This window comes from Chinchilla lanigera, unplaced genomic scaffold (assembly GCF_000276665.1).
Source record: "Chinchilla lanigera isolate Chin_1 unplaced genomic scaffold, ChiLan1.0 scaffold00002, whole genome shotgun sequence".
Taxonomy (NCBI): Eukaryota; Metazoa; Chordata; class Mammalia; order Rodentia; family Chinchillidae; genus Chinchilla; species Chinchilla lanigera.
Window position 1 is genome coordinate 17,526,103 of NW_004955403.1, and position 22,332 is coordinate 17,548,434.

At 37.8% G+C, this 22,332-nt stretch overlaps 1 protein-coding gene across 5 annotated transcripts in view; it reads left to right on the forward strand.

Moving 5' to 3' along the window:
- The window catches only part of Znf385b (zinc finger protein 385B), a 386,454-nt gene that overhangs the window by 329,506 nt on the left and 34,616 nt on the right, over positions 1–22,332 (forward strand). For all 5 annotated transcript variants that reach the window (XM_005373358.2, XM_005373359.2, XM_005373360.2 and 2 more), the window contains one exon: positions 21,198–21,360. In XM_005373358.2, coding sequence (XP_005373415.1) covers positions 21,198–21,360 — 163 coding nt within the window. The remainder of the gene's footprint in view (positions 1–21,197; positions 21,361–22,332) is intronic.

The following is a 22,332-nucleotide window of genomic DNA, read 5'->3' on the forward strand; positions in this document are numbered from 1 at the left end:
TTTTTTTGGTTTTTCTCCTGTACCAGGAACCAAACTCGAGACCTTGCGCTTGCCAGGCAGGCGCTTCGCCGCTGAGCTAAATCCCCAGCCCCTGTTGCTTTCTTCTTAACTGCCTTCTTTTTCGCCTACTATGGTGCAAATGGAGTGAAGTTGTCCTCAGTTTGAATACCCCTTTATTCTCCGGTGAATCAGTGCACTGCAATTGTAGTATGGTCATAAATTGATAAACCTAAATCTGAATCTTTTTTAGTTGGGAAATGCCATTTCCAGAGTTAAACCTTGCTGGGGAAATGAGCTAACACATACTTCAAAGAAATTTTGAGGCTAACATTTCACTCTTTACGGCTAGATTGAAAGTTGGCAGATAGCAAATAATTTCTCATTTACATATTAATTTCAATTCCCCCAAGAAGTGTAGCAGAAGGATGAAAAAAATTTAAACAACTTTGTACATAAGAGCAGGGCAACTTAATTTTCTCAAATGTTTAAAACAGTGATGACATTATCATCATCATCATCATCATCTCAGAGCATAGTTTATTATAAGTATTGCAAATCTGTGACTGGGTCCTTTATGCTTTGTAGGAAACTTGAAATGAGAACCTAATTAACCTTTTTAATCAAGTTTTATAGATTCTAATTCAAGAACTGCCCCTGAAACTGTGGAATTTGATTAAGCATGAGATAGTGTCCCTTAGTGCTCATGTCATTGGATTTGGATCAGATGGAACTACCCATCTGATTTTTTAAATTTACAGTGTTGTTCTTTGAAGAGCATCAGTAATCTTTCAATCACATTATAACTCACCTTTCCTTTATCTTACATTGTACCACGTCTGGGTTTGTGAGTTTTGTTGATACTGTTGTCTTTATTTTGGGGTTTGGGTTCTGGTTATCCATTTGAGGCTCCTGCTTGCTTCTTCTTGTGTTTTACTTTCTCATGTCTGAAGACAAGAGATGACCTCATGCCAATTCACTGACTTACATCAGAATGATTACTAACACATGAATAGAAATTAAGGGTTTGCTGAAAAGTTAAGAAGCTGTGGTCACCAATCATCTGTGCGAACACTTCTGTAGATGACTTTTCTCTCTATTCTTCACTATCTGTCTCTCTGAAATTACAGAAAGCCCAGCCATTCAGTGACCATCTGGATTACCATATTGCGGCTCCCATGCCAGTTAGAGCGCATGTGTAACTGGTAGTTCTGTAGTCCACCTCACTCTGCGTTTTCATCTTTGTCATCTTACCAGCTTCATTTGGATGAGGTCATTTATGTTGTTTTCCCAGGTTTTTCTGCTCATAGCTTTCATTTTCGTTTTGGTTTTGGTTTGCTTATCTTATTTCCACTTCCTCATTTCTTCTGCAGTTAATATAATACAAGGCAAACCCTCCTCAGTCTTCATAAACAAACTGCACCCACCATCTGTCATCTGAGAGGCCATTGTGCTCTCTCTGCTAGAGGCTCTGGCATTCTCTGTCCAGGAGAGCAGTCGTGAGATTAGCAGAAAAGCTACAACCTTGGGTCCCACAAGAAGTCCCTTTCCCCCACTGTTGGCTGATCCTCCATCTCCTTTGGCCACGAGGCGCAGCTCCACCTCTCCACCAGCTGCCATGAGGCAGCGAGTCCCCACAGCAGCTGTGGTTCTCTGCAAAGCCAGCGTGGCCAGGAAACCAGAACCCTGTTAGATGCTGCCTTGGAAGGTGTCCTTCGCAGCAAGTGCAGAGAGGAACTCGGTGGCAGAGGCACCTGCTGGGTTTTTCTTAAGCGTCAAGCTTTTATTTGTCATTGCATAACACTGTATAACATTCTATGGGGGATGCTACAGTTTGCTGTTGACGGGCTCTGCGTGCTTCTAATTCTGGAAATTCTGTTGTCAGCGTTTCTCTTCCCTGTGTTCTCTGCTAAAGCATTATGTGCCTCCTTCCTCCGTTTCCTTTCAATCTTCTTTTCTCCTGTCCTCCATTCCTTTTTCTCCCTTCTTTCTGTTCTGTGGCCCAAAAGTATAATAAATACATCATTTTCCCTATCTTTCTTGAATGTTGCTAACATCTTTATTAAATATTCTTTTCTTTAGCTTACTAACTGGATTCATTGCTTTACTATTTACAAGTGCTTCACTTGAAAAGGCCCCTAGAAGGTTAAAAAAAAATACTACTAAGCATGTTATTTGGAATTCTACCCAACATAGTATTTTGTAAATGTTTCTCTTTTACTTCCTGAATGTTCAAGCACATGTGACAATAGTTTACCCTAATGATATGTCAGGAAAAGCATCATTCACCTTCTAATATTTTATCTGGCCCATAGGGAAGCGTCCCATCTAGCCAACAACCACCCATGCCTGTTAAAGCTACAGATGAACTGTTCCCTCCCTCACGGGTGTGCACACAGTCACTGCTAGTCCTCCACCCTCTGTTTCTCCTGCAAGCCTTCAGAATAGCAACTCTTTCACAGTTATATTTATGTATTTGCATATAAAATATATACAGTTGGCCATCTGTGTCAGGTTCCACGTCTATGAATTCAACCACCATGGATTGAAAACATTTAGGAAAACAATTGCGTCTGTACTACATGTAGACAGCCTTTTTCTCTCGTCATTATCCCCAACCAATACAGCGTACGGCAACAGAAATTTACATAGCATTTACATTGTGTTTGGCATTATAAATACTCTAGAGATATTTTTAAGAATGAAAAAATACATATAGTTCAGATGCAAATACTATGTCATTTTATGTAAAGAACTTAAGTATCCATGGACTCGGTATCCAAAGAAGGTCCTGGAACCTATCCCTAATGGATACCAAGGGATGACTATATATAAGTTGTGTGTGTGTGTGTGTGTGTGTGTGTGTGTGTGTGTGTGTGCACTTGCAAAGGTACCACTCAATGGACTGTTAAGTTTCATCTATGTTAATATGGCCTGATACTCAGAAATAAAATGAGCCACAGAAGATGTTCTTTGCTGAAAATTAAGTTCGTAATCAGGGGATGTGGAAAAGCTCACACTTAAATTGGCCTCTGCAGCAGATGATTAAATAAAGAGATAGCGCCACGATAATCACATTATTGAGTTGTGAACCAAGAAGCTGTTTATAAAGTTTATATCTGCTCTTAAACAGTATGAATTACTAGGTAAATTAATAATATTGTAAGTTTGAAAAACCAAGCGATTCTGTCGAGAAAAGAGGTAGAGTACTGAAAATAGAAGAAATCAATAGCATCAAATGGAAATCCAGAAAATGATAGCCAGCTTTGTCAAACATTTTACATTTTTCCCATAAATAAGACTATTTATATTGATTCTTAGGTTTGGAGGGTAGTGAAGCAGATAGGAGGTAATTAAAAAGCATAAATCTGCAGAGCTTGGGAAGGTAATTCTCTGTTTTTCAGACAGAGCTGACAAAATGATGAACATTTTTTGCTTCAACATGACAGAAATATAGTGCGATTACGTGAAGCAGGGACATATGAGGTGAAAGCTTTGTTCAATAGCTGCTCTTTAACGGAACTCTTAAAGTTTCGTCAGCATATAATAGTTACTTACTAAAGGTTTTTAAAAACTTACCTCCACAGTAGCGCTAAAATATTACAAAAACATTGCAGTCTTTCTCAGCATTATCTGCTTATCTTAAATTCACATAGAAAAAAAGAGAAGACTAGGTTAAAAGTGAAGTTTTTAAAAAGTGAAGATTATGACTTAAAAAGACTTGTCAAATACCTCTTAACTAATAGGAAAATTATGCAACACATACAATTTATTATTTTCTGATTTTTTTTTTTTTTTTGTCTTTATGAGACAGGGTCTCACTCTGCTATTCAAGCTGGCCTTGAGCTCACTTTGTAGCCCAGGCTGGTCTTGAACTCACAATGATCTTCCAGCCTCAGCCTCCCAAGTGCTGGGATCATGTACCACCACACCCGGCTTCTGACTTTTTTTATAAACATGTACATACCTCATATAGCATGTCACTTTAGCTCTTCATAGGCATTCAGTAATATTCAGAATTGCATTATCTGCCTAAGGTGATGCTAGGAGAATGTAAATAAATGTTGCAGTGAAAGAACCAGCAACCATCCTGATTATCAGAATATATTCCCAACTGGAGCCCGTAGAGCACTGACAACTTATCATCGGTACTGCAAGCTCTGGTACATTTCTGTGAAGTAATCAGTTCGTTAATAAACATTAATAATACCTTTTAAAAATATTATGGATATTCTTTTCCTGTGTAAAATTCTTGTAGCCCTCTCGGTGAAACATTTAAAATTATTTGGAAAGATCTTCATGCCTCTGAGTATTGATATTTCTCATCTAAAAGTTTTCTTGCCATTTGGGAGTTGGGGGGAGCCTGGGGGTGGGGGGGCTCGCTCATGTGTCTCAGTTCTTCATTTGGAATGAATTTCTTTAGTTCAGATTTGTTGCCGAATCCCTAACAGTCAAATAATGTCTCATTTGATTTTTGTGGTTTGGCGTTTTCAGCTACAAATGTATTCAACTCATAATTAAGAACAGGTAGACTTTTTAGGCTAAACATCTGTAGGCTTCCAAAACATTTGTAGCTAGTTTATATTCATGGTTTCTTTAGGACATGCTTGGTTTCTGTATACTTCAGTAGAAAATTGGCTAAAATTGTCACAACCTTTACAATAGAAAGTATTATTTATGTAAGACAAAAACAAGAAAGAAGGCGTACAGAACAAACACAAAGCTTGTCTACCCCCCTGCTTTAAGTGGCTAATTTAATGCAGTGAAGAACATTATAGAAAGGAAGTACATTTTAGCTACTTTCAGCTCTCAAGCATCTCCTTGAATAAAGTGCCAACATTTTGCCCTGGAGGTCAGAGAATTTGAAATACAGCAGGTGAGCATAAAGAGCCATTCTTCAGGAAAGTGACTGGCTGGAAGGAACCTTGTGATTCATGGTTGGGGCGTGGGTCGGTGGGACAGGCCAGCATATTGGGAGATTGTTTTAGCCAGCTTCTAAAATTTCAAAGTAGAGTAAGTGGTTAGTAAGAGTTCTTCAAGGAAAGTAAAGAAGCAGGCCCTTTGGCCATAAACAGAAATAACATCAAAATAGAAACACCTTCATAAACATGGTTATCTAGCTGAGGAAAACAAAACTGCTGAACTGTGTGATGTAAACCACAGAGTAATATAAATTGAGGAAAGGAGAGAACCTGTGGGTTGGGATAATCAGGAGTGAAAGCGAGCTTTCTGGCTGCCTCCTCTGCCAGAACACACAGTAAACTCCTCACATAGTTCATCTCTGCGTTTGCACAAAGGTTCCTGGAGGAGGTGAAGCTGAGAAAGATTTGAGAGACGATCAGGATTTAAGGGAAAGATAATTAAAAGTTGTAAAATTCTAGACCTAAAGCAGACAGTGTTTGTTAAGGATATGGTCCATGGACAGGACACAGGAAATCCATGACCGCCCCCCCCAAGCTCTGCAGACTTTTGTGTCCAAATACCTGAAGCCATGATCACTTAGAGCAGGTGGGCTGGATCATCCCTTCTCAGCCGATTGCTCTACGGCTTCCTTTAGCAACATGCTCCCAAATGTAATCACTTTTAGCGCCTAGAATTTCATCTTACCTAAGCCTTTAAAAAGAAACCAAACTTTAAACTTTAGCCTTCTTTTTTCTCACTTTAGCTGTATATTCTAGAGCACATGGCACGTAGGTACTGTATTCAGAAGTTAGAAAACAAGTCCGACAAACAAGGATTCTGACAATCCGTAACACTTATCACCTTCCAACTTCTGGGGCTGAAAATGGGGTTAAACCCCTTAGCTGGTATTTCCTTCAGATTGAAAAGTGTTTCAGTTCTAATAAATAATGGAATTTTTTTTTTAACCAGAGGTATAACTAACATATCGCTGCAGGTCATTTCTAACATTCCTCCTTAATAAAGACAAAGGCATTTTTAAGAATACTTGTGGAATTACATAAAAAAAATAGTAAGAGCCAGAAAAGAAACTTTCAATAAAGTTTCAATATAGTACTACCACTTAATATAATAGCAAAAGGGAGGAGTAAATGATTAATATGTTTTATAATTACATTAACATTTTAAATGAGAAAAAACCTACATATCAGTAATGAGTAATTACATCACAATCAAATAAGTGAATTTCAGTAAAATCAAAATTACACAAATATGCAATTTAGCTACTTACTACATTGTACCATTAATGTACTTGTTGGTTCCATGGACTTAAAGCACATCGTATGTTTAAAAGAAACAAATTTTCATTTTAATATTAGAGAAAATCAGTAAACTATTTCTTGTGTGTCCTAAAGTTGATTATTTACCAAATAAAGGCAATATGCCCCAAAGCTAGCACTGTTTCTCTTTTAGGTTTAAAAGACAACATTTCCAAATGGATATGTAAAGCAAGCAAATTGAATTATCTCAATATTTAGTTCGTAATCTTTAAAATGCCTGTGCACCATGCTTTTCTTTCAGATTAACCATTGTAACGACAGAATAAGAGGAACCAAGGTTTGCAAGTGACCTTGAGCAATTCCTAGCAATTAGTAATTACTCCCCGCACCCTAGTACCAGGAATCGAACTCAGGACCTTGCGCTTGCCAGACCGGTGCCTGTGCCCCTGAGCTTCCTCCTCTGCCCGGAAATTTACTCTGAAAATGAGTAGTGTAGTTTAATCATTGAGAACTGGGGACTCAATTATATAAGTCCAAGTTCTCTATTTAACTTCCACAGTTAATTAAAACATAAGTAATGAAAATGTGCTCACTTTAATAACAACTGCAACCACAGCAGTTATTTAGAACTTAGAGCAACAGAAATTTTTTGTCAGGAAGGAGTATTTTCTTACTTCAGTTTATAATTATCAACATGTAATGAAAATAAAGAGCGTACTGGTTTTTAGTCAGCTTTTTTATTCCATTCATCTACTACAGTGCAAACCCTTATTCCGTGCACCGGAGGTGGGGTCCTCCATGGCCCTGCCTTCCACTGAGGGTTGTTATCCACCTAGAAAAGATTCTAGTTTTATTTTGTTTTGTTTTTTTGAGACAGGGTCTTGCTGTGTAGTTCATGGTGGCCTTAAACTCACCCTGTAGCCCAGGCTGGCCTCCAACTCCTGGTGATCTTCCTGCTTCAGCCTCCCAAGTGCTAGGATTACAGGTGTGTGCCAGCACACCCAGCAGGATTCTAGTTTTTTAAATGCATGTCACATTTGGCTTGAGAGATACGTGCTGCTGACTTATGATCACCAAGTAGTTTCCCTTTTTGTCTTTGATTATGCCCAGTGAATACTCTCCAACAAGTAGCTGAACCGTGAGCTTCAGGTGATTACCTGAGTTTTGCTCTGGAAAGGAGTAACATTTTATGTACAAGAGACCCCTATGGAATCTTTCCATGGGATTTTTTTTTTATGTCATGAATTTTTTTTTTCCTTGCAACATTTGAAAGGAACAGAAAATGTCACATTTACTAAAAGAACAGTTTGCTTCTTTGATATTGCAACTGAATTTTTTTTTTTTGCAACTGAAATTTTTAAACCAACAAAATCCCCCAGATAAACTTTCAAGTTAAAAAACCAACAATCTCCTTCTGTGACTTAAATTATACATTTACAGATGGTCATAGATAGAGTATTCATTAACATCTGTAACAGTTGAGGGAATGATGGATGTCTACATTCATAGCATGCTGGAATAGAGTTACTGAATTTGTAGATGCAGATGTAAAAACAAGAAATTTGAATATTTGACATTCTTTTCAAACTAGATTTCTAGAGATTTAGACTTTGAATAATTCTCTTTTGCATAAATTTCCATTTTTGTAAATTCTTATTAATTTGAACTATACTAATTAATTAAGGGTATGTGATAATTCAAGTATAGATGAATTATATTTTTGCTACGTCCAAATCTTCCTTCAAAGATAATGCAGAATAAGTACTGCAAAGTGTATTGAAACACAGAGATTTAGAAACAGCAGCAGAAAAAAGTTTTCAAGTATACTTAAGCATAACACCATGCCTGGCTTCAAGTAATTGTTAAATATGCTTAGCAAGTTGCTTAATCTCTCGTGGCTAACAGTTTAGTTAACAGCAGTTCTTCAAAACTGTTCTGCTTTTTGGACTTCTTTATAATTTTTTTATGTTCTTCACCCAAATTAGTCGTATTAATGAGGTTTTTCTAAAGTTACAACTATTTAGTAGTGTCTGACACTACTTTCTCTTTTAAAGAAAATTACTAATTTTAAATCTCTCTGAATGTTTCTCACATCAAGTATTTGAGCCGGAAAATATTTAGATTCATATTTCAGGTCAAACAAACATTGTTTTGTGATCTGAGTGATCCAATTAAGATTAGATCACTCAGATCATTAACCACTTTCAAAGAGCATTCAATGGCATCAAAGACAAAAAAGAAATTATCTGGTGATCATAAGTCAGTGTTATGTATCTCTCATGCAAAATGATCATTCAGATTGGGTGAATGATCAATAAACAACTCATTATGCATTCTGACCTAAGGCCACTTGACGGACAAATCATTGAACTATACATAGGATTTGTTTTTGCAACAATTAAGGAGTCGGGTGTTGTGAATCTGATCAGTCCACACTGAGCTCTCAAGCACCACCAGCACCACCAAAATCATACCAAAAAGTAACCCTCACCAGTCTGACACTGCTTGATCAGCCTGCATGAGGCAATCGGTTTCCTGAGGATAAAAGGATGGAGACTAGGTCCATTCCTGTCTCCCTGGTGCCTAACACACTGCATAAACATTCCTTGAGTGAAGGAATGATCTTAAAGGGGATATTTAACTTCTACCAACCTAAGGATAAGTTGAGCATTACTGGATCCATTCCCTGTACCTTGTATCACCTTAAAAATCATATCCCCAAAGTGTTTTCACTCCAGATCTTCCTCTGTAAGGAAATGAAGATCACATTTTCCGGGAGTCTGTTCTGCTTTGGATCCTCCGCCATGAGGGCCATTGTGAGCTGGCCTTGGAGCTTGCTTCCGGGCCCTGTGCTCTAAAGGCTAAAAGCCCAGGCTCTTAATCCCTGGTTTGAATCCAGAGTCTTCCATTTTTGGCACTGTGACTGAGCAATAACAACTCTTCAGAGTCTTTGAAGGTGAAATGAGATACTGTGTATTAAGTGCTTCACACTTTACCTGGTACATAACAAACAATAAGTGGCAGCTATTTGTCACTATTTTTATTATTGAATTCAACATAATTTTTTTGTAATTTGACATTGTGTTTGCTGCCCTTCTGGCTGCTGTATTTTGTTTATGGCTATGTATTCTTTTGCTCTTTGCGGTGATAGAAAAGATGCTATAATTTTCCTTGGAGCGGTAGCTATAAATAAGACCTTTACAGCTGGGGACGTAGCTTAGTATTAGAGCACTTGCCCAGCAAGCCTGAGGCCCTGGGTTCAGTGCCAAGCTCTGCTAAATAAGTAAATAAGATATTTATTTTATACAAACATGGGTACTATGACACTTTTTGTGCAACATTATCAAATATACTTCCAGAGGATCTAAAATATTATCATTATTTAATGAAGTTGCTTTGAAATTACACAAAAGAATTTTAACACAAAATGATATTATGCTTCCTCAAAGCTCTAATTCCTCCTAGATAGTTGCGTGCAAAATTTTTAAATGATTTTTTGTTTGAAATTTTGACTTCCCTTAGCTTCTGTGCCTTCCTGTTCTCTTGTCCATCCCATCTTTCTGCCGGCCCTTTTCCTGTATCCTGTGCCCACTTCTCATCCTCCTCCTACCTGTTAAAAACAGCTCTTTCTTAAGATTGTTTCCTCAAATATATTTTCTCCTTCCTGTAGTAGTTCCTTAGGAATCCCATCCATCCACACCATTTCCAATGGTAAACAATATTTCCAATGCTAAACAATATTAGCATAAACCTTTCTTTTCGATGAACAAAGAGAAATTAACTGTATCACTATGTTAACTGTTTCGTGTATATATGTATTTTTCTTTTTCCTTTCTTCCTTTCCCCTTTCTGCCCTCACAGTTTCTCTTTTCTTTTAAACAGTTCCTTCCCAATTCACAATATCTATTGTACATTTTGGATGATATATGCTCTTTCAGTTTCTCACACTAGTGAGAGAATATAATGTTTATACATATGGGTCTGACATTTCATTTACGAGTGTAGTCTTGAGTTGCATCCATTTACCTATGAAAGTCTCCAGTTTAACCTTCTTTATGGCTGAGTAGTACTCCATTATATTTTTTAAAAAGCACGTCTTTCTTATCCATTCTCTGGTTGATGGCCATTTGGGTCATTTCCAAGATTTAGCTATTATATAGTGTGCTTCTATAAACATAGGTACACATATATCACTGTGGTATGATGTTTTTTAATTCTTCTGGGAAGATACTCAGAAAGGAAATAGCTAGGTTTAATGGGACCTCTAATCCTAGTTTTTCAAGGAATCTTTAATTATATTGCCAAGTAATAAAACTTCTCCTTTCATTCTTCCATCCATATAATAAGCAGCTATCAAATGTCTACAATGCTTCATTTTGAGGTAGTATGCAAAGTGCAAGAAATTCAGGGAAAAGCAAAAATCTTGCAGGTATAAACCTTAATGAAAGTTACTGTCTAAGTGAGAAAATATAAATTAATTACATTGTAATATAAATTAATAACCAAATTTTAAAAGGTGAGAAGCATGATAAAGGGAAGAATCCAGAGAGCTGGCATGTGAACTAGTCAAGGGACTCGCAGAGGTTTGTTAAGGAAGGCGTACCTGAGCTGGGTTTGCGCTGGGTTCTGAATGGTGGGTGTGAGTTAACTGAGAGGAGAGAGGAGGGTCACTATTCTAGGCCCATGCAAAAGGATAGCGCTGGACTTCTGCCGCAGCCACACTGTCAGTCAGTTCTCAGAGAACCGCAGAGGAGAAGCCAAATTCACCCAGAGGCAGGGAAGGAGGAAGCCGTACGGGTCTTGCATGTAATGATTTTAGATTTTAAACCGAGCATTTGAGTTTGAGAATGGCAAGATCGGGTTCATCTTTTGCAAATACTACTCTGTGGAGAACAGATCTCGCGAGAGCAGGAGCCTGGGAGCAAGATCTCAAAGGAGGGTGTCGCGGAAGGTGGGGGCAGGTGGGGGGTGACAGCCTGCTCCGCAGCTGTTCCTCACCCCAGCATCCCCACTGAGCACACAGACTCTGTTCTCCATACAGCAGCCGGAACTATCATTTAATAAACAGAAGTCAGACGAGCTTATTCCTCTGATTAAAACACTGCTGAGATTCCGCATCTTCTCACTACAAAACTCAGAACTCCTTGCAGGGGTTGCTTGCTGTTCCTTGGACTAGAAATGCTCTTCTCCCAAGTGTCTACCTGGTTAATCCCTTCATTTCTTGCAGGTCCCTGTGCAAGCTCCTTTCAACAGGAGGGCTTTCCCTGATACCTGAACTGCCATGCTACACCATTATCATCCAACCCGATTCTTTCTTATTTTTATAGCACCGCTTAATATATTCGTAGATGTACACAGCTCCTTATTAGAATGTGAGTTTCACTAGACCTGTATTCCACAATACTTAGATGCCAGAAAAGAAGAGATATTCACTAACTATTTGTCATATGAAAGAATGGACCTTCAGTATTAAATTTCTGATTATAAATAAAATTTTTTTAAAAGTAGCAACAAAATGCCTTTTTTAAAAAGTATACCTGTAAACTTAAAAACAAAAAAATATTTCCCTTACTCTATAGGTATACGTGTGCTAAAATATCATATATATATTTCAGTTTTCACTCACTTTTTTATCCTATTATACATGAGATTAAAAGCTCTTTAAAGTGCTAATAATATGTCTTATCTTTGAGTTTCCTGAAGTACCTACTACATGAGATCCGTTCAATAAAAGTTGTTGAATAGAGTTAAATAAAAATAATACACATTGGTCATATCATATTATATGAGCAGCCTTTATTATGTGACTATTATTAGTCAGTGAAACTGTTAGACAATATCACGCAAAATCAAAATGGAAGTCCACTAGCATTTGCTGGCTGTATTAAAATATTTGAGATTTCACAGGTGAATCAAAGTTACAGGCATTTTTATTTTTATTTTACCTCTAGTAGACCAGTCTCTCATATGTGAGAAAGTGGATGAGATTATTTGGGAATGCAAACATCCAGCCTAGTTTAATCTGGAACTTTATTGTAGAAAGCATTAGCGTGACTCAGGTTAGCTAAATGACTGCTCAAGATATAGTTTCAATATTTTCTCTTAGTTACATTTGTATACTTTCAAAGTACATTAATCCTTCACATTTACATGGTGCACTTAATTTTGAATTATAGAACATATGCCTGGTTTTCATAATTAGTTTAATTCTTTAGAGTATAAATTTTACAAAAAATGATATTGTGAAACAGGTTTGCAAGTGAGTAATGATAAATAAAGAAAATAGTAAACATATGTAAACTATTACTAAACCTATTTTTCAACCAGTTTTCTAAGCATTGCCTTTGCAAAGTAATTTTGCCCTATTGTCTTACATTAAGTATATTATTCATCAAATAGAAGGAAGCACAATGTGAGTTCTAGTTTTAGATTTATTTTGTATCATTTATGTAAATTTCCTTAACATGAAAATGAAAGTAAGTGTAATAACTTCTGAACTTATTAAAGATTAATGTGTGGAAGCCTCAAAGCCTAATTTAAAAGACCATTGAAGGCTTGAATTAGATGTAGAGTCACATCTCAGATGCAAAGCTTGAATTATATCGCATTACTTATTTTTGAGTAACAAAAACCTCTCTGTGAAGCACACAGTGGTCATCCATTTCCCCACTCAGGGAGAACAGTGCTCTCCAGCGTGTTAGCAGCTTGGGATGTGACTCTGAAATCACTACAAAATCTGAGTCACCCTCTTTATTACTCAAGGTAATGGAGATTAACAATTCACTAAAATTTCCCAGTTTAAATTAATTTTAGGAAGATAGATATCTTCCATTTTCAAACACTTTTGGGAAATCCTAAAGTAAATGGCTCGAGAATATCAAACAATGGTTGACAAATCCTTACTATTTTGTGTTACAAAATTCTTTAAATGAGTTTCTTTTCCTTCTTTGCAGTGCTACAGGTTGAACCGAGGGCCTTTGCGTTGAGCTACATCCCCAACCTGTTTTTTGTTTGTTTGTTTTTGGTGTAAGATGGGATCTCACTTAGTCACTGTGTTGTCCAGGCTAGGCTCAAACTTGTGATCCTGCTCACACTTGGCATCTCAGAGTCATTAAAAAACTTCTAAAGTTTACAAGTTCCAAAAGGTTAGATTTCCATGTGCATATTTTTAAAGAAAATTACATACTTTCTTAAATTATAGATGCTCCCATTATTCCATATTCAAGATCTATCAGTGTATGGTACATTCATTTTCTTATTATAGGTGTAATAATTTACAGACTATAGTTAATTAATTGCATTATCTGTGGAGTCCATGATTTGCTCCCCTTTAGGATTTGAAAGAGAGGTTTGGGCAGGCTTTACCAGGCTTCATTTACTTGATCTTGTCTCAGTTAAACCCTAAACTGCCAATGGGTTTACACACACACATTTATCATTAAACTGACTCAGGTATTGACCCCTAATCCAGAAGACAAAGTAAACATACCTTTCAAAAATTATAAAATTATACTGTGAATGCAATTAGTGTTATTTTCTTAGGGCAAGAATCAAGAATACTTCTTAATAAATTCCTATGTAAATTGTGATGATGTTGCAGAAATTATAATATTAAATAAAACCAGTTTATTGTCCTTTTACTATGTTGGAAAAAGTTACATAAGCATCCTTCCATCAGGTTGGAGGAAAATCTTTCTCAGGATAGAGTCTCTATAATTTACAGTATTTATGGATAGAATTAAGAAATTAATCTTAAGGATTTAACTTTACCTTAACACATTTATATTCTAAACTTAGTTTTTTTTTTTTTTTTTTTTTTTTAAACTTAGTTTTTAAAGGAAGTAATTTTCAATTATGGCCTAATATGAAATAAAGCAGAGAGCGAGGAGAGAAAGCAGAATTGAACAAATAAAGGGATTTGGACTCAGATCACAGTTGATAATTGTCTCTCTTACACTCTGACCTTCTCACCCCTAAATTGGTAACTTTGGGTGTAGCTGGATATCTAGGGGAAGGGCTTAGATTGCTGCAAATCATCTAAAATTAATACACACCTTCAAAAGATTAGAGGGAAATATGAAACTGACAAGGGAAAATGAGACAATATCTTATTCACTTGAAACTCCATCAGAACGTATTTAATTTAACTTTGAAAAACACTTCTTTAGAAAGTCTTTTTTCACTATTTTCCAAGTGATTATTCACTAAAGCTGCAATGTCTTTCTAATCAGTCCCATAAATCCTGTCATAGCTGGTCCGCTTCTACCTTTTCCATGTTCCAGTGTGTAATATAACTCCACCAATGAATCGTGTACCAGAAACATGAGCATCAAGGCTCTCAATTAACTCCTAGGCTGCACTTAAAAATTAATCTGATGCTCACTAATGATCTTAGCATTTAAAGAAATGAATTATTTTGCGCACACTGAACTTTTCTGACAATGTTAATGACTATATATATGTAGTGTTCCTATATTCAAACAGTCACATTTCAAAGCAGCTGTAACCTAAGAACTCTACTCCTGTCTTATAATATTTGATAGAATCTAAATTGGGCCCAAAGAGAATTAACAGTCTGGAGTGCACATTGTTTTCTTGCTGGAGAGCCACCACTTTTCTCTCTCATAATACAGAAATATTTGGAATTTGTGGTTTTTATGAGTGTGCTATAAATATAGAGTGCCATATGCAAAATTCTCATCCTTCACAGCACAGAAGATAGCACTTGTGTTGAACTATAGGTGAATGATGTCCATTGGAATTATGCATCCTGGCAACCCTGGATATACCACTGAAATCTGTAGTGTTTCACTAGATATAAACTAGAAATTAACAAAGACATTGTGTCTTAAACTATGAAGCTCATAATGGTTATAATTTTGTCTGGACTTTGTTTTCAACAGATCCCAGTAGATGAGGATTGAATGAAGTGAATATCAGAAGCAGTAGTATGTCATCACTGATATTGCAGGACTTAAAATTGCCAATATCAGCAGAAAGACTTACTAGCAATCTTTGGATTAAGTAAGCCTTTCTCTTGGGTGTATCTTATGTTTCCTGTGTTGTAGCTTTGTCTCTAGTAGTCTATAATCTCATCAATGCAACAAGTTGATACAAAAAAGAATTGTAATAGTGAAAAAGTAGAGCAAAGATTCAAGTAATCATTTAGCTATAACCCAGTGATATTTTGTTTCTTAATGTTTTTACCTGTAATATTTAAAATGTCATGCATTTATCTCAAACAGTTATTAAACCTTCAAAATATATAGTTGTTTTAATACAGTATCACGGTTGCAGCACAAGATAAAATCTGCAATGTAAGAGCAGCGTCTTATGGTATAATTGTCTATCCAGAAAGCCTCCTAACAGAACGTTTGATTTTCAGTTGAAAAACACTATATTTTCTTTATAGGCAAACATCATTTCAAGGTAACACAATGTAGCGCATTCCCTCTCGTTCTCGTTATGTCTCTGTGTTCTAGCAAAGCTGTCAGGCAGATATGCCCAGGGAACACTAGATAGTTCACAGGATGTGGTGCCCTAGTACACGATGTTCCCTTTGCCTGAAGTACTCCCCTTCCGCACCGCCACTTCAGACCTTGCCCCTAAAGCTAGGCCCAGCTCTGAGGCCCCTTTTTCCTAAACCTTCCATCATCTCTTCCCATCTGAAGAGATTTATTCTCTCCTGTGATTCCCATGGTTCTTTGGGGGTTGTGTGTGTCCCACTCTCCACCCTCTGCTTTGGATTAGAGTTACATGTATGCCTTGCTTTTCTTGCAGTGACCATTATTGTGAGTAGAGGGTCTTTCTTTTTAATTTTTTGCAATCTCTAACAACTGGAAGGTGCTAAATAATTATTTGTAGAGTAAATAATCAAGTTTATCTTTGTTAGGTCAGCCTATGCTGTGGCAGTTTATTGACATACGTGTTACATGACATTTTAGTGTATAAGATTTTTGTAAAATTAACTGACAGTGCTTATCACACAGACACCTCGGATCGCAGGGAAAAAAACATGCCAGGAGCTTTCAAGATATACTTTCTTGAGCCAGGCGTGGTGGCGCACACCTGTAACCCCAGCACTTGGGAGGCTGAGGCGGGAGGATCGTTGCGAGTTCGAGGCCAGCCTGGGCTACAAAGTGAGCTCAAGATCAGTCTGAACTACACAGTGAGACCCTGTCTCAAAAAGACAAAAAAAAAAAAAAAAAAACTTTTTTTAATTAAGGGAATAGTTTTAATTACTTCTTAAAATGTAAAATGATTGGTTCTTTTGGTAAATAGGTACTTTCTCCAGGGTCATTGCCTTTGGCCAACCACTTTATAAATTTGGGTTCAGAGTCTTCCTTCCACTACAAAGTGAACACATTTTAAAGTCCTGATTGAAGATGCTAGCTTTCTCTCTCAAGTAAAAATTAGAAATTAAGTAAACACCATAAAGGAGAGTCCAGTGAGCTTTAGAACTTCTCATTGGGAATACTTCATTACCTTTTTATTTTTCAAGCAATACTTTATTTTATTCTTTACCTTTGTGTTTGAACCAGCAGGCATCTGAGAAATATAGAAGATGTGGGAAGGGAAAGGGCTTTAGAAATAAAGCTAATTAAGAGAAGAAAAGGTTCTAAGATGCTTCATGTATGCTAGCAGTGTCTCACTAAGTTACCCAAACTGCTTTCCAACTCTCAATCCTCCTGCCTCAGCCTCCCCAGTAGCTAGGATTACAGGCATGCACCATCTTACACAGCCCATGCATTCTTATGTGAAGGTCAGGACAGTGGTTCCGGCAACTTTTTCTAATTTTCACAATTCTATATAGGAACTTTTTCCTTCCCCTTTTGGGGTGCTGGTAACCACACCCAGGGCCTCCCAGATGCAAAGCATGCACTCTCCCACTGAGCTACTTCCCTAACCCTAATTCTGAAATTCTTCCCAGATGTTTCTTCGGTGACTGCCAGAACATGGCAGTGCTTTAGGAGGAAACAGAAGACCAGTGGCTGCTGCTGGACAAGCATGTGTGTGCTGATGAGTCAGTGGTGTGTAAAGTTGGCCGGTTTGGCCAACCAAGGTGATACAAGAACGATTGTTGGTTAAGCGTGATTGTGTCTGTGGATTTTCTGGCTCCTTTCCTTGCTTCTTTCATTCCTCAATTAAGGAGATCCCAGATAATGAAGTCAGGTTAGCCTCGCAGCTATTTAACAGTGTCTCGGTTTCACTTGAAGAGTTGCCCGGGAGGGAAAAACTGTTGACACGGCCTCAGATACAGTACTGAGGACAGCAAAGGGCCATCGCCAAGAATATCACAGGGGAACTGGAAAGATGTCAGATGGGAGTGAGTGGTGCCTGTCACTCGGTCTTCACTCCGCTGTCTTCCACTCCACTTTTCCCAAGCAGTCAGTGCAAGCTAAGCATCCTTGTGTCCTCCTCTCCAACAGAACTCAAAGAGAAAATCGATCACAGCTCTCGAGAGTTCTTTCCATCTTGGCATCCGGTGAAGTGTTCACTTAGTTGGAACTTTATCTCAAGTGCTAATTGATGCTGTTAACTTTCAGCAGGGATGCCAGGAAATAGTAAGAGGAAATCACACTCTCCTTATCTCGTACGAGAGAATCACGCTCCTTTAGCCAAAGGAGCACTACAGTAGCATCGCACTCTTTAATGTACTTGGAAAGATGAGCTTTTAAGAGGTGTCCTGGTATCTTATAAAAATTGTTCTATATCTAAAAAGTGACACTTTCTTAGCTACTTACCAGATCAAATTGAATGTATTATGCTAATATATTTTTCACAACTCGAGTAGATAGTTCCTACTTGTAGAGATTTCTGTAGTTTTAAGGTATAATATTTCACTGAATTATTACAAGCAGTGTGCTTTCTCTGTGTGAAATTGTTCACCTCTGATAAAATTACAGTGTTAATTTACTATGGGTATTTGTATAATGTGTGCACATATAATTGAACAAGGATACACATGTGAGCATTTCATATCTATTAAATGGCTTCTCTACCTGTTTGTGTGATTACTCACTATGTAGCTCAGGCTAGCCTCGAACTCTCAGTTATCCTCCTGCTTCAGCCTCCCCATGCTGGGCTTGTGTGACTTTTGACATGTTATGTAACTTCTTATGCCTAATTTCTCATTTGGCTAGTAATGATGGCCATATCATAGGCTGTTATGGCAATTCAATGAGTGCCTAAAATAGTGCTGGTAACATTCATTATTATTATTCTCACTTTACATATCAATTTTTAAATTTTGATTTGTTTATATTCTCAATTTATAAGTACCCAACTGTATTACCTCAATTTAACCATTCCTGGTCAAAAAATAAAAGACTTACAATATTATACTTTTAGCTTCCTTGGGATTATTTTTTTCACCCTTGCCAGAGAACAATGCAAGAAGTCCCTGAGCAAACTAAGTAAGAGCAATCACAAGTCAGTGAAGATTTAAAAAGCTAGTTCTCCAAAGATATTAAGGAAATTAGGGGCAACGTACTATCAGAACATAATTATAGACCACAGGTGACAGAGGTTATAAACTAGGGAAATTGCAGATGCATCTTTAGTTGTAATACACAAATAAAACCTATCTCTAGGTTACAGTCCTACCAAGGCATTGCACTGTTTTCCACCTACCATCGCACATAAAATAACACAGCAAAATGAATGGTCATCGGAAATCGGACTATGATATGAAGCTCCCGTTCTGAGGGGACAGCAAATGCATAAACACAATGTTTAACTCAGCGCTTGACCCTTGACACAGTTGCATCCACCATCCTGTTTGCCGTGAACACCTCATGAGCACCGGTCATGCGCTCGGGGTGAGTTTACTCCCCACCAGCATTGGGAGTGACACGGCACTGAAGCGATGCCCACCGTCACCGCCTTTGCTGAATCGAGTGTGACTAGCTGTCCGAAGGAAGCAAAACAATGTGTGCCTGGTGAGCTGGAATGAAGCAAATCGGGAAGTCTGCAAACATCCAGCAACCCCCGGAAATCAGCCTGAGAGGGCTTAGTCCACTGCCGGCATGCGGAAGCTGTGCTTTGTCCCTGGTAGTGAGCCGTGTAATGGTTCCTTTTAAGCAGTGGGTAGCAGGATTAATAAAAACCGGGAAATCAATAATTGTATCATAACTAGGAATTCTTGTCATAGTCACACTCCCCACTCATGGTTTTACTGGAAGAATCATCTGTTCCCCCTGCTGCCTTTCTCTTTTCTCTCATATTCAACCAAAACACATCTAGTAAGTAGCTTTTGTAGAAATCCTCCCAATGTGAAATTTATATCAACATAGTTGCTTGAGAATTTCATCTCGGTGGTAGCTTGCTCCACAGGCAGCCCATCGGTTTCCTTGGCCTCTTGTTAAAGATATTCTACCAAGGGGCCTGTATAAACCCCTCCCTAGCCACATGCACTTGGGTTCTGGCCCTGGAATATCAATCCTTTCTGCAGACCCAAATTCTCCCACCAAAAATATACCTTTTTCTACCAATCCATGTGTGCCCTTTTCTTCAGTCTTACTCAGAATTCTTCAATAATATGCTCCTCTTTGGTTCCTTTTATTCTTGTTCTGCTTGTCCCATAGCATATGTGTTTGCTGTTTTAACTCACCTTTGCACATGTCTGGCTCCACACTACACCTGTTACCTCATGTTTGTATGTGTGGGGTTTCCCTGGCTGCACCATCTTCAAACGTATACAACCAAGTAAAGAACACGATATAGCTGGGCATGGTGGCACAAGCCTGTAATCTCAGCACTCAGGAGGCTGAGGCAGGAGGATCAGTGTGAGTTTGAGACCAGCCTAGGCTTCAAAGTGAGCTTAAGGCCCGCCTGAACTACATAACAAGACCCTGTCTGAAAAAGACAAAAAAAAAAAAAAAAAAACCTGATATAAAATGATGATAAAAATTACCATTACCTTAGAAAGTTTCTACCCAAATGTCATCTCATTTTATGTCAGATTTATCACCCATTTCACTTTTAGAACTAAGGCAATATATCGTATATGTTTTATCTTATTTTGTCGTTAACCAAATGCATGTTTATGTTTTCTTCAGTCTATTCAAGATGATATTCAAGTGGGTTTGTTTAGGTTTTTTTGTTCTTGTATATATTAATACTGGACACCTAAAAAATTAAAACCTTGGGCTTGTCCCATAGGACAAGTGGCACAGTGCCTGCCTGGCAAGCGCAAGGTGCAAGGTCCTGAGTTCAATTTCCAGACCAAGAAAAAAAATTGAAACCTTGTCTAGGCAGAGGGGGCATTTTCCAAGTGTCAGGAAAATGATTAATGTTTTCTAAGCTTATTGTAATTTGTTTTGTCTTTTGTCTTGTTCTTTTTCTCCTTCTGACCTAGTGTTGAAGTCACAGTTGTACATAAGCTTTGCGTATAAATAAATCTAACACTAACTGCTTTGACTTCAGTGTCACGTCTGAGATAAGATCCCCACTTCCTTTGGGGCACACGTTACATAATTCTTGGACGTGGAATCATCAAAATGGTGCATGAAGGACATGTAGATGTCTCTAAAATGTAGTGTCATTTCTACTCAACATGCTGTCTTGTTACACCAGTTGGTCTCAGAGCAGACCTCAGAGAAAATTAGACACAAGGCAGGAAGGTTTTCTGACGAAGGCAAATGTGTGTGGAAGGTCATCGCCCCACTGTCTGCATGCAGGGGCAGGACAGCCAAAGCAGCTGCTGCCAGACAAATGTCTGAAAAGTAACCCAGATTGCCAGTGGAGGGAGGGCACTGATGACAAAGCTCGCCTTTATCACTATTTCGCAGTAATTCTGTTGTCCAATCACGTAACGTCTAATGTTGTATAGAAGGGTCCGATATGCTAGAACTTTGCAGCTGCTGGTCTACCACTTCATTAAATGCCAAAAACCTAGTCAAGTGCTGAGTTGTAAATGTCTGTGGTGCCTATGATTGAATGTATTTTTTCCCTGCATGAGCATCCATTGTGATGTTTTTTAAGTAGCAAAAAATGAGCCTGATTTGTTCTCCTTTGTAGAGCCAGGCCGAGGCCCACTACAAAGGAAGTAAACATGCCAAGAAGGTCAAAGCACTAGAGGCAACGAAAAGTAAACCCAAAATGGTTTCTTCCAAGGACAGCGCAAAGGCTAATCCCAGCTGCGCCATCACTCCACTCACAGGCAACAGCTCTGACAAATCAGGTCAATGACACTTTTCGTTCTTTACGTTCTTTGTTTCCTCCCCATTTCCCCGCCCAGCTCTGCTCTCCTGCCCTCAGTCCCTGCATGTTACCCTCCATGGTTTGTTTTGGTAATATTAATATGTTTCCTTCACGGGAAGGGGTATATGTTTGCACAGAATCTAAGCATTGGATATGTTGCCATTCCATGTTGTGAAATATACACATTTAAGTAGATATATGTGTATAAATATGTGTATAAATATGTATATATGCATGAAAATAAGTGGAGGCTACTTGGTCACAATGTATTTGAACAAAAATCGGGCAAAGGACCTGAAATACTGAGCGACTATTCCTTCCTGCATGTTCTATGTTTGGTCTGCACTGTGGACTTTTTCAGTGAAGGAATTCTTAAAGGTGTTTGTAAGAGATGTTTTTGTATTCTCTAGCCCTAGCAAAGGAAGGTTAAGGGGCAAAAGAGTGAAGTTTTCTGAGAAAGAAATATTACTAAATGGATCTTTAAATGGGTAAAGTAATAAAAAGATTTGATTTTCAAAATATCTTTATAGGATTCCTCTCAGAGTTACAAACTCAAAGATTTTAAGGGAACTATTGACAAAGTTATGAACTGATTAACAGAACTTCATATGTAAACAGAATTGTGCTATTAATAGAGTGACTTTTTTTTTCTTTTGTGAGGTACTGGGTATTCACACTAGCCTACATTACCAGTCTTTTTTATTTTTTTATTTTGAGACATGGTCTTGCTGAGCTGCCCAGGTTGGACTGGAATTTGTAAACCTTCTGCTTCAGCCTCCCAGAGTGTTGGGATCATGATCTTGTTCCACCATGCCCAGCTTGGAAGTGACTCTTTAGCAAGAGTCTACATTTCTTTATTTCTTTTTCCATTTTTTTAAAAGAAAATAGTGAAAAGAAAAAAAAAAGAACAGTAGCAAAATACAAGCAAAACAAAGCAAGGGCATTAAAAATG